Source organism: Balaenoptera physalus (assembly GCF_965194825.1).
Source record: "Balaenoptera physalus genome assembly, chromosome: 16".
In the NCBI taxonomy this organism is placed as follows: Eukaryota; Metazoa; Chordata; class Mammalia; order Artiodactyla; family Balaenopteridae; genus Balaenoptera; species Balaenoptera physalus.
The window spans coordinates 21956006-21969599 of NC_138898.1; the positions used below are offsets into that span (position 1 = coordinate 21956006).

The window sequence follows — 13594 nt, forward strand, 5'->3', positions numbered from 1 at the left end:
CAAAAGAAGCTTGTCATAGGGTGGCCTCACCTATAAGGAAGTTCCATCCATAACATGTCTCTTAAAGGCATAGCTCTAAAGGAGGGGGGAGGAGTTCTGCCATAATTTCTAAGCCCATGAGACAAAGAAAAGCTTAAGGCTAGGAACCCACTTGTTTTTGCTTCCAAACAGGCTGGTCACCCCAGGTGTATGACCAACAACTGTCAACTGTATTGACTCAACCTTGCAAGGTTCTGGGGAGAGCCCCAAATCCATGTCTGTCTTTAATGAGCAGTCTTTTAGGGAAGCAGTTATCCATTCACGCAGTCAATAAATATACACTGTGTATCCACCACATGCCAAGCATGGGACTAGGTCCTGGGACGCAGAGGTGACAAGGCTATTGGTTCCATAATCTTAAGGGCTAGAAGTCAAAGTCCTGGGTCCAAGAGTCTACTTAATAGGAGGTTCTATTCAAGCCTAGGAGCTCATGTTATGTTTCCCTGAGAAAGTGACATCAAAACTAAGGACTTGAAGGATGACTATAAGGCAGGCAAGCAGACAGGTCAGAGAAAATTGTTACAGATGGAGGCAAGAGCATGGTAGAAACCTGGGGCTGGGCATGTCTGCAAATACTCCTGATGGTCTGAGCTACCGTGCTCTAGCTTACCACACAAACCTGGTCCACTTCCTTCAGAAAGGTCAGCACATGGAGAGCAACCCAGAAGACAGGACAAAGAAAGCTTGCACAAGGTGCCCCTGCTTTGCCCTGCCTCCATTCTCACCCTACCATTCATGGCCAGGAGCAGGAGCAGTAGCAGGGGTGGGAGAAGGGCCAGGGCTGTGTTTTCTCCTTGGGGGTCACTCTTTGGGTGCCAGTGTATTCAGGATGCAGAGCTCATCCTCACCAGCCATTACAGTCCAAACATGCCTTCCAGGAGCTGTCTTCCCAATCCACTGCCCTCACTAATATAATGTTATCAAATTCCTAATGTGGGTACTCTAAAGCAAATGTACTGTTACCAGCACGCCACCAGGCACATTTTTCAGAAGGAAAACAGCTGCTCACTGAATCTGTCATTTCTCTTCTCAGCGCCACGCACACAGAGCAAGAGCCTGCTAAGGGCTGGTTTCCTTCACTTTCTTCAAGCATGCTCAAAATGTAGCATCAAGCCTCTCAATACAACCCAGCAGGTCAGCCACCCACAGTCCTCGAGGAGTTTCCTGGATTATAGGACAAAGCCTTGACAACTAGGGCCTGTGCCTCAGGATCTTAAGGTACAGATATCAGAGGTTCTAATTCACTAGTCTAGTTTCTGCATCTTACAGAGCAGGAAGGAAAACGCAGTTGAGAAAAGTTAAGCAAAGGGTCTAAAGTCACACAGTTATTTAGCTGTAGAACCACAGCTTGGTTCCTTTCTTAGCTGATTTCCTTATCTTAAAAAACAAGGATACCACCATCTACTTCATGGGTAAGGCCCAACTAAGATAGCATATAATGCAGCAGCACTAGGAATGTGGCAGGTTTTCAATGAATAGTGACTGTCTCCAAAATTTTATCTCCTCGATCTCCAATACCACCCATTCCCTCTCCCATGGCCTCATTTTGCTGAATTTCCATTGAGGAAAGAAAAAAGATCAGCAGTAGGCTTCACAGCTGGTGGTTGGTCAGTATCCGGTTTGAGGTGAACTGAACTCTCTACATGTTCTCACATCTCTAGTCCATAGTTCTTCCCCTGCCAGACTTCCTGCTGTCTCTGGAGAGCTGCTTTCATCAGAGAAGATATCACTGGAGGTGACCACTGAAGGCATCACCTTCACCTTTAGCCACTCCAAGTTGGTACAGACTAAGTCAAGTCAATTTGAGAAGTGATAGACAGGAACTCCCTAACTTTTACCTAGGAGGGTAAGGAATGCAAAAGATCCTGCAGATACCTATGCCGTTCTACTAATCATGATGAAAAAAAAATCAAACCATGGGACAGATGTTAACTTGTGACAAGACAACCAAATTAGCCAGCCAATCAGCCCAGGTCCTCGTCCTTCACACACACCACCTCCTCGACCCCCTCTTAGCACCCTCCCCATACTTTAAAAATAACCACCCAACCATGTAAATTCCCTGGTGCAAGTATCTGTTAGCCTCCAACAGAACCGTCAATGCTCATAAATCCAGGGCCTTCCAGATTGCACTGCGGCTATTTACTGGGGAGAGGGATGCAGCAGGCCACTAGACAACAGCAGGAAGAGACTGGCCTAGCAGTAACTACTCTGCTTACAGCACCGCAATTCATGGCATTTTGCTGGGAGTATGCACCATCAGGGAGGAGAAACATAAAAAGGGGAACCTGGGCTGTAAATAGTTTATTTCGGCAATTCCTGATGGTGGCTGAATCACACTTTAATACAGAAATACATGAAAGCACTACTCTGGCGGTGACATGTGTTGCCACCTCATTACTCTTTTCAAAAGGGTCTTCCATGAGAGAAACTCCTCGCTACAAATTATAGTGAAGAAAACAAAACCTTCACCCACAGACTTATTCACAGGTCAGAAGGGAATGGAACCACTAGGATTCAAACAAGCAGAGAACCAGTGCAACAAAGGCCATCAGTGATCAGGGGTCTCTCTCTGGGTTGCTTTTCCATGCATAGAAAATAAGCAGGTAAAAAAGAAAAAGGTAGCACACTTCCGCCTAAGAGTCAACTCCTCAGCTGCATGACAGAGTTTTTCAAAGTAGCTCTCATTGCCCCCCATTTCTCCTAATGCATCTTCATTAGGCTGACTTCTCCAGTGAACCCTACCTTCATGCTCCTTCTCAGTGGTTCCCACTTTCTTGATCTTCCTGGGAGATTTCATAAAAAGGGGAAAGATGGTTCGTAAGCCAAGAATATCAACAAACTTATGGCAATTGTCTGTGCCCTCGGGTCCAATCATGGCATGGTCCAGCACTTTCAGGGCACTGCTCCGGGAGATCTTCTTTTCTCTGGGAACAAAAGAGGTTTTCATGAGTGTGTTCTAGTCTTAAAAAAAAAAAAGTGTATTTACTGCAATACTCATTACAATGGAAAAAAGAAAAATAAAAACAAAACAATTAAAATGTCCACCAGTAAAAAAATTATCACATTATAGTATATCTACATGGAATATTACACACTTGTTAACAATTAGAGTATGTGGTAGAATGAACAAGTTCTTATGGTCAGAATGATAAGCACAAAAGATAATATTCAAAATTCTGTATGAAGCATTATCTCAATTATGTAAAACATATGCATTAAAAGAGACTGGAAAGAAATAGATCAAGATACGAACATGTTCAAGGTGGTAGGATTATGGATCACCTATTCTTCCTTTTTCTTTCTTTTTAACAGCTTTATCAAGATATAATTCACATACCATACAACTTACCCATTTAAAATGTACAATTCAATGGATTTTAGAATATTCACAGATATGTGCCACCATCACCATAGTCAATTATAGAACATTTTCATCACCCTGACAAGAGATCCTCTACCCTTAAGCTCCCATCCCTCTACCCTCCCCATTCCATCCTAGCCCTAAACAATCACTGGTCTACTTTCTGTCTCTATGGATTTGCCTACTCTGGACTTTTCAATTTAAGTGGTATCATACCATACATAGTCTTTTGTGACTGACTTCTTTCACCTAGTATAATGTTTTCAAGGTTCATCTATGTTGTAGCATGTATCAGTAATTCATTCTTTTCTATGCTTGAATAATAGTTCACTGTATGGAAATGTCACCATTTATCTACCCATTCATCCATCATGGACATTTGGGGTGTTTTTACCTTTTGGCTATTATGAATAATGCTGCTATAAACATTCATGCACATGTTTTTGTATGGATATATGTTTTCATTTTTCTTGGGTATATGTATACCTAGGAGTGAAACTGCTAGGGAATATGGTACTCTATGTTTAAACCTGTTGAGGAACCATCAGACTTTTCCAAAGTGGGGCTACATCATTTAAAATTCCCATTAGCAGCATATAAGTGTTCTGATTTCTCCACATCTTTATCAACACTTATCATCTGACTTTTTGGTTCTAGCCACCCTAGTGGGTGTGAAATGGTATCTCACTCTAGTTTTAATTTGCATTTCCCTGATAACTAATGATGTCAAGCATCTTTTCATGTACTTATTGGCCATTTGTACATCCTCTTTGGAAAAATGTCTATTCAGATACTTTGCCCATTTTTTTTTTTTTATTTTTTATTTATTTATGGCTGTGTTGGGTCTTCGTTTCTGTGCGAGGTCCTTCCCCAGATGCGGCAAGTGGGGGCCACTCTTCATCGCGGTGCGCGGGCCTCTCACCATCGCGGCCTCTCTTGTTTCGGAGCAAAGGCTCCAGACGCGCAGGCTCAGCAATTGTGGCTCACGGGCCCAGTTGCTCCGCAGCATGTAGGATCTTCCCAGACCAGGGCTCGAACCCGTGTCCCCTGCATCGGCAGGCAGACTCTCAACCACTGCGCCACCAGGGAAGCCCCTTGCCCATTTTTAAATTAGCTTAACTATCTTTATTATTGAGTTGTAAGAGTTCTTTACTCTGGATACAAGTCCCTTAACAGATAAATGATTTGTAAGTACTTTCTTCCATTCTAGGCGATATCTTTTCACTTTCTTGACAGTGCCCTTTGAAGCACAAAACTTATTTTTTCTTCTGCTGTTTGCGCTTTTGGTGTCATAGCTAAGAAACCATTGCCAGGGAATTCCCTGGTGGTCCAGTGGTTAGGACTTGGTGCTTTCACTGCGGTGGCCTGGGTTCAATCCCTGGTCCAGGAACTAAGATCCTAGAAGCCATGTTGTGTGGCCAAAAAAAAGGAAACCACTGCCAAACCCAGTGTCGTGAAGATTTACACCTATGTTTTCTTCTAAGAGCTTACTAGTTTTAGTTCTTACATTTGGATCTTTAATTTATTTTGAGTTAATTTTTGTATGTACTATTAAAGTGTTAATGATGACAAAGCATGCTATCCTGGATCAGAATAGCCAGCCAGGATTGGGTCCCAGTGAGTGGAGGAAAGGAGAGTAGATAAAAAGCTTGCTGACAGTGCCTTTGGTGCTAGACCATGCTGGTATACCTGAGACTGTTCCATTTTTAGCACTGAAAAGAAAGTAAAACATCCTGGGAAACCCCTCAGTCCTGGGCAAACCGAGATAGTTGGCCATCCTACTTGGTGCCAACCTCAAAAGATCAAGGATGTATTGTGAATATTCCTACCTTTATTCCCCTTGCTATGGGGAATAAACAAATCAATCAAAACAATCCAAGATACTCACAAATGACATTCAACCCAACTACTGAGTTTAACAGGAAAAAAAAAAAAAAGGCTTCTACTAAGCACTTGCCTCCATACAGCAGGCACTAACACTAGCTGCTAGGAATTATAAGCTCCCTGTCTTTAGCCAATTTAAGAACAGGTAAATAAAAATAATTTCAAAAGCCCAAAGCAATGGAAATTTAAGTCCAAGGAGGTGAGAGGTAGAGGTAATTAACTTTATCAAGGAGAAATCTGTGAAGGTGTCAAATGAAAGGTGACATCTGAACTGAGTCTGAAATATGAGTGTTTGTCAGGCAGAGAAGGGAGAGCCATGACATTGGTGGCAGTGGTGGGTAAGCGAGCCGGGCAAAGGTACAGGAGGCCTGTAAGAACAAGCCACCTGGGGGAACTGGAAGTAGCTCTGAATGACCAGGGGTTAAGAAGATGACTAAGGGGAGGTGGGCAGGAACAGGTCATGACAGGCCCTAGATGTGCTGCCAGGGAACCTGGGCTCCATGCTGTTGACATTGAGAAGCCATGAAATGTTCAAGAAAAGGAGGACTCTACACAGATAGATTTTAGAAAGCTTAACCTGGCAGTAGTGTGATGAAGGGACTGGAGCGACAGAGCTTGGGGTCAGGAAGCATATTTAAGAGAATATGACAAGAGTGTAAGTGAAAACGACAGAGTTCTGATCACTGCAGTGGTATGAGAAAGGCATATTTGTGAGACATGAAATCTTAAATATCTGGAGCAGGGTAAATAAATTTCTAAATTCAATAGGAAGGGTTTTTTTTGCACCAAGATGAAATTCTAAAAGGAGAGTAGACAAATAATATATTTGTTTTCACTGCAGCTGGACTTGAGCATCCTACTCTACAAACTTAAATTTACAAAGGTTATGGCTAGGGCAGATAACCATGTGAGCAGAAATTAGGAAACTGAAATACAATATCCTTACTGTTTAGTCACTCAGAAAAAGTCCTCTTGAAATGAATTACAGTCATGTAACAGGGCACCTTCCGTTACCATGCAGCATACATTCAAACCATTTCACATATAACAGAATTGTATGAAATGCTTAAGGTAAATGACGCTGGTTTCGCCAAGTGTCTTTTTTTCCCTGCCTAAGCAAATTCAGCAAACAAAAGATCTTAAAAGTAAAACCCTTCTTCAGGTAGGCAGTGTACGACACGTTTAAAGGCGGCAGTAATTGCATATTGATCAGGCAAGCTGCATGGAGGTGAACGCTGGAATACTCACTGGGCTCAAGTTCAGGCTTTTAGCAATCAATAGCTGTTTGGCCTTTCTTGGGTTGACTTTATTTGAAATATTTATTCTACTCAAGGACAAGCAGTTTATCTTAGTCTTGGCTGGGTTCATCGGGCTGTCGATCATGCCAGGACCAATGTGAACGCTGGCCTCTATAACATGGGTGGTTGTGGGAAATGACTGAGAGTCACCTACTGCTCCCTCTTCTGCCCAGGTGAGCCTTCTGATGAGAAGGAAAGGTGAGGAGTGGGAAGTTTCCGTTGTTGCTTTAATTAGCTTATTCTTCTTTATTATACAGAAATACTTTAGTAATGAACATGCATTCTGAGTATAATTTTTTTGTTCTTTCATCAAATATAATATTTATGAGGCATCTAATAGGTGCCAGTTATTAAGCTGAGGATGTAGAGAGAGGCACAGCTCATGCTTCTAAGGAGCTCAGTTCACAGGGGAGACAGATGTGCAGACAATGAAGAGCCAAGTACTACAATGGAGGTGTATACAAAGTAGAACATGAATGCAGGAAGGAGGGCTGACTATGAGTCAGGGAGGCTTCACAAAGCAGATGATGCCTGAACCAAGCTTCACTGGATGTCTTTCCCAGACAGGCAAAAAAGATAAGGGTATTTCAAGCAGAAGGAAACAACAGCACACGCAAAGGCATGAGTAAGCATGGAACATTCAGGGAAGTGGTGCATGGTACTGCTAGAATATAAAGAGCATGAGGGGCAGCAGCAAAAAATGAAGCCTGCTGATTTTGTGTACTAGAAAGATCACACTTGCCACAGTGGGTTGGACAGTATAGGGGGAGGAGAGGGGAAGAAGCAGAAGAAAGAGGGGAAATGCATTAGAGGTAGAGACACTGATAAGAAAGGCAAAGTAACAGACTATGAGTGAAAAGAGTTGAGTTAGATTGAACCTGAGGTGCCTGTGAGACGTGGCAGTGATGTCCAGCTTAGACTTATGGGTCTGAAGTCCAGGAATGAGATTAAAAATAGAAGGAAATGTGTAAGAATAATTATATCTATGGTTAGTAATTGAACCTATCATGTGAAGATTACCCTGAGAGGGGGCAGAAAATATGCAGAAAAGAGGGATTAAACCTTGGGGAAAACTTATTTGAAGGACAAGTAAAAGAGGTAAAGTCTACTCCCTCCCCGGCCAAAAGAGACTGAGGAATTAAGGAGGGAAAAAAAGTGATAGGCATTCTTTAAAAGATACTGTGAACCATAAACTTATTCTGGTAAAAAATTTGGATAATGACATATGAGATCATTTTTGTTTGCTTTACAATGTACATGATTAAGTTCCTTTTAGCTCCCAAAATATAATATCACTATCCGGTTTCCAGGATTTCTATGAATTTGGCAGTAAGATCAATATGACTAAGTTCATAGCTGCTCTCAAACTACAGTGCCAAAGAACACTGGTGCTATGGCAATGCTAACAGATATTCCACCACTAAAATAGAATAATGGTGGTCTTCTATATTGCTTGGTACATTTTTTCAATTGCTATTCCCATCCATTTTTTATAAACTACTGGTACCAACCATTACTTGACTGCCTATGCTAGAAAATGAAACAAATATGTAGAAAACAGAGGTAAGATTTTTGTTTCTAGCACTATGGTGAGCTAGATATGCAGAGAAACCTCGCACAGAATGGCTGAGCAGACAGTGAAGTAAGATAAATAATCAGTGACCAAAAAACCAAGACTCTAGAGAGCACAGGCTGGCAGGTTGGCAAATTTTATGTAAAGGGTCAGACAGAAAATATTTTAGGTTTCATGGGCCACGTATGGTCTCTGTGGCATCTTTGTGTTTGTGTGTGTGTTAAAATATTTATAACGCTTTTAAGGTATAAAAACCATTCTTAGGTTCTTAGCTTACTGGCCATAAAAAAACAGGTCTCAGCCAGATTTGGTCTACAGGTCTTTAGTTGCCAAACTCTAATAAAGAGGATCAACAAAGTCCAATCTGGTTCTTTAGAAAGACCAATAAAATTGACAAACCTCTAGCAAGAATGATCAAGAAAAAAAGAAAAGGCACAAAAAAGTAATAATGGTAATCAATAGAAAGGGAGAAAACTACAGATATAGCAGACATTAAGAACAACGGAACAAAGGAATAATTCTATGCCATAAACTTGGAAAACAGGTGAGATGGACAAATTCCTAGGAAAATATATTTTCCCCAACTCAAGAAAAACAAAAAAATCTGAATGGAGAGCTAGTTAAAAATCTCCTCCCAAAGAAAACTCAAGGTCCAGAAGGTATCACTATCAAGTTATACTAAGCATTCAAGAGCAAAATAGTTCCAATTTTACTTAAACTCATATAGAAAACAGAAAAAAAAATAAGGAACATTATTCAACTCATTTAATAAGGCTAAAACAAACAATTAACAACCTCTGACAGCAAAACTTTTCTGAGAGAGTAAAATTATAGGCCAAGCTCATTCATACATATAGGTATAATATTTATAAATAATATACAGAATCCTAGAAAACATAAAAAAAGATGGGCTCATTCCAGGAATGCAAGGTTAGTTCACTATCAGAATATTCACTGATGCAATTTTCACTATATTAATATTAAAAGATCATCTCAATAAATGTAGGAAAAGCATTTGATAAAATTGATTGATCAATTATGTGAAATCCGTGACAATTAGAGAAGTTTCCTTAATCTGATAAATGCTATCTCCAAAAAACTTAGAGCAAATATTATACTCAATGGCAAAATGCATTTCCTTTACCACCAGGAACAAGACAAGTTTGTCCCCTTTATCACTACTCATACTCAATGCTACACTAGAGGTCATAGCTAGTAAAATTTAAACACACACACACACACACACACACACAAGTTAACAAATTACTAAAAAGAAATATGATAGAAAATAATCTTGTTTCCAACTATTAACCGCTACTCTCTAAAAGAGGCATATACCCAGTGGTTTGAAACTAAAAGTTCAGCTAGCTCTCCAGGAAAAAAGTGCTGATTTGTTGTGTTTGCCAATTTACATGGTGTAAATACTCCCATCATAGTATATTTCAAGTCACCAACATGATCACTAAACGCAGTGTTGGAAAGAGAGGTGTACAAGCAGCTTTCATGAGCCTATATGAGCCGGCTCTAACACATCACTGCTTATACATCCTCCTCCCACCACAGACATCAGGTTTGGCCATGTGGCTTTTTATGGCCAATTAGATGTGAGTGTAAGTAATATATGTGTCTTTAGAGAAGTTTTAAGATTTATTGCATTATCCAGTCTTTTCCCTCTGCCATGAGAGAGTCATGTCCCATTAAACACTGCTCCTTCAGCCTGAATCTCCAAATAAAGATGTGAAGCAGAGCTTCAGATGGCCAGTGATAGATGTACCAGGAGTAAAAAATAAACATTTGCCATTGAGAGTCCCTGAGATTTGGGGATTGTTATTGCAACAAAAGCTGACCAATACATGACACAGAAAAGTTGTAAATAAAAGATCAAAACACAAAAGTTAACTGCATTACTATCTACCAGCAATAAATGGTAAGAAAATATAGTTTAGAATGTATTTTTTTTTCAGTATATAATATACTGTGAGACTTCCACTTTGGGTCAAGATGGAGTAACAGGGACTGGATTTACATCCCCTCCCATGCCTAACACAAACAAATGAAAGGATAAAATATGCAAAACAATGGTTTTCAGATACTTTACATCAGGTAGCACAGGAAGTAATCCCTGAGAGAGGGAAACACATGCAATGAGCCCAGTTGGCTGGTGGGAGAGTTTCTATGTCTCAGGGCAGGGAGGAGGCACAGTGAGGAGTCTGGGAAGACCACTGTGGCTGGAGTTCACAGAGCAGGGTACCAGAAATAAGAGCTGCACAGAGATCTGCAGAGGGTACCGTTGAGTCTTCAGCTGAGTATTGATCAGAATATGCATGAGGAAACTAACCAAAGCTGTAGAAAAGAAGCACCTTAAAGAAGAAGGGGTAAACAATCCCTAGAGCTCACCAAGGGCCAGGAATAGTTCGTGTACCCACCAGTTGCAGTGGAAAAGCTTGGTGAATTCCCAGTGCAGCAGGTAAAGTACTCAGAAGGGTACTGCTTTAGTAATGAGTTAAATTTGCCATAGACTAAATGCTAGTCTGGTCCCACCTAATAGCAAGCTTAGGTCCCACCTAATAGCAAGCTTAAAAGTAAGCCTCAAAAGGAACAACTATTTCCAATTAATTTAACTAGAACCTAGAACAAAGTTCAAGAATATTTACTAACAACATTGTAAATCAACTATACTCCAATAAAATTTAAAAATAAAATAAAAATAAAGAAGCACACACATACACACACACACACAAGAATATTTGTAAGTATACCAGAAAAAAAAATCCAAGTTAAATTCAAAAAATCTAAATTTCAGTAAAAAAAAAAAATTAAGTGTTCAGACATTCAAAGAGACAGGAAAACATTAACCATAAAGAGAAAAAAAATCATTAGTAAAAATAATAGAAATGACAGAATTAGAAGACAAGGACGTTAAAACAGTTATTATAACTACATATGATATGTTCAAGAAGATAGAGAAAAGCTTAAGCATGTTAACTAGAAACAGGGAAGATATAAAAAAGACCCAAGCTGAACATCTAGAGAAGAAAAATACAATGTCTGATGAAAAACACACTGGATGAGATTAACTGCAGATTACACACTGTAGAAGAAGAGTAAACTCAAATACATAACATTAGAAACTATCTAAAATGAAACAGAAAGAAAAAAAGACTGAAAAAATGAACAGATCACCAGTGAGCTGTACTTGGACAATTTCAAATAGCCTAATATACAGTTGACCCTTGAACAACGTGGGGATTGGGACACCAACCCAGTGCACAGTCAAAAATCTACGTATCTTATACTTGGACCCCCATATCCGTGGTTCCTCCACATACACAGTTCCTCTGTATCCACAGATTCAACTGACAGCGGATCATGTAGTACTATAGTATTTACTATTGAAAAAAATCTGTGTATAAGTGGATCCATGTAGTTCAAACGTGTGTTGTTCAAGGGCCAACTGTACATGTAACTGGAGTTCCTGAAAGGAGGATGGGGGCAAAAAAAAATATTTGAAAACATGATGATTGAAAATTTTCCATATTTGATGAAAACTACAAACTCACAGATCCAAGAAGCTCAATGAACACCAAACACAAGAGACATGAAGAAAACAACACCAAGGGACATCATAAATTATTCAAAATCAATGATAAAGAGAAAATCCTAAAACCATCCAGAAAAAAAGACACATTACATACAGAAAAACATATAAGACTGAAAGCAGACCTCTCATTGCAAACTAAGCAATCCAGAAGACAGTGGAGCAACACTCAGAGTATTGAAAGAAAAAAAAAGCCTATTAACCTAGAATGCTCTATCTGGTGAAAATATCATTCAAAGGTGAAGGCAAGTAATTTTTCAGACATACACAAGTTGACAGAAATCATCACCAATAGACCAGCACTACAAGAGATGTTGAAGGAAATCATTTGGGAAGAAAAAAACTGATACAAGATGGAAATCTGGATCTACACAATGGAATAAAGAGCACTGGCAATGGCAAATATGTGGGTAAATATAAAAGACTTTCTTTCTTACTTTACAAAAAATCTCTTTAAAAGATAATTGACCACTTACGGACTTCCCTGGTGGTCCAGTGGTTAAGAATCCGCCTTCCAATGCAGGGGACATGGGTTCGATCTCTGGTTGGGGAACTAAGATCCCCCATGTCGTGGGGCAACTAAGCCCGCGTGCCACAACTATGGAGCCTGTGCACTCTGGAGCCTGTGCACCACAATTAGAGAGAAGCCTGTGAGCCACAACGAAGAGCCCATGAGCCACAACGAAAGATCCCGTGTGCTGCAATGAAGATCCCGCATGCCGCAACTAAGACCCAATGCAGCCTAATTAATTAATTAATTAATTAACTAACTAACTAATTAAAACAAAAACCCAGGGGACTTCCCTGGTGGCGCAGTGGTTAAGAATCCGCCTGCCCAATGCAGGGGACACGGGTTTGAGCCCTGGTCCGGGAAGTTCCCACATGCCGTGGGGCAACTAAGTCCATGTGTCACAACTACCGAGCCCGTGCTCTAGAGCCCGCGAGTCACAACTACTGAGCCCACATGCCGCAACTACCAAAGCCCACGTGCCTAGAGCCCATGATCCGCAACAAGAGAAGCCACCGCAATGAGAAGCCCGTGCACTGCAACAAAGAGTAGCCCCCGCTCGCCGCAACTAGAGAAAGCCCGTGCGTAGCAACGAAGACCCAACGCAGCCAAGAATAAATAAATAAATTAATTAATTAAAAAAAAAACACCCAAAAGATAATTGACCACTTAAAGAAAAAGAGCAACAGTATATAATGGGGTTTATAACATATGTAGAAGTAAAACGTGTGACAACAGGAGCACAAAAATCAGGAGGGAGAAATGGAAGCTTAGAGTTGTAAGGTTCTTACACTATAGCTGAAATGATATAACACTACTTGAAGACAGACTGTGAAGAGTTAAAGATGTACCCTATAAACCTTAAAACAACCACTAAAAAGGCAAAGAGGAAGAGCTAATAAGCCACCTAAGAAAATAGTATGGAATAATAAAAAAATACCGTGAATCTAAAAGAAGGCAGACAAAGCAAAAATTGGAACCAGAAAAAGAGATGGGAAAAATAAAAACAACCCACAAGAGGGTAGATTTAAACTTAACTATAAACCACCATGTTAACAATCACGTTAAAAGATATACTATACTAACACTAATCAAAAGAAAGCTGTGGTGGCTATATTAATATCAAACAAAGTAAATGTCCACCCAAAGATTTGTACATGAATATTAATAGTAGCTTTGTTCTTAAAAGCAAAAAAACTGAAAATCTAAATGCCCGTCAACAAGTGAATAAACAAACTGTGATATAGTCATAAAATGGAATACTACCCAACAAAGAAATAGGGACAAACTATTGATACACGTGGCAGAATCTCAAAATAATTATAGTGAG

The 13594-nt window shown here is 40.0% G+C and overlaps 1 protein-coding gene across 4 annotated transcripts in view; it reads right to left on the reverse strand.

Moving 5' to 3' along the window:
* Window positions 1–13594, reverse strand: part of CTNNBL1 (catenin beta like 1) — a 163252-nt gene that overhangs the window by 53591 nt on the left and 96067 nt on the right. For all 4 annotated transcript variants that reach the window (XM_082430216.1, XM_082430219.1, XM_082430218.1 and 1 more), the window contains one exon: window positions 2785–2966. In XM_082430216.1, coding sequence (XP_082286342.1) covers window positions 2785–2966 — 182 coding nt within the window. The remainder of the gene's footprint in view (window positions 1–2784; window positions 2967–13594) is intronic.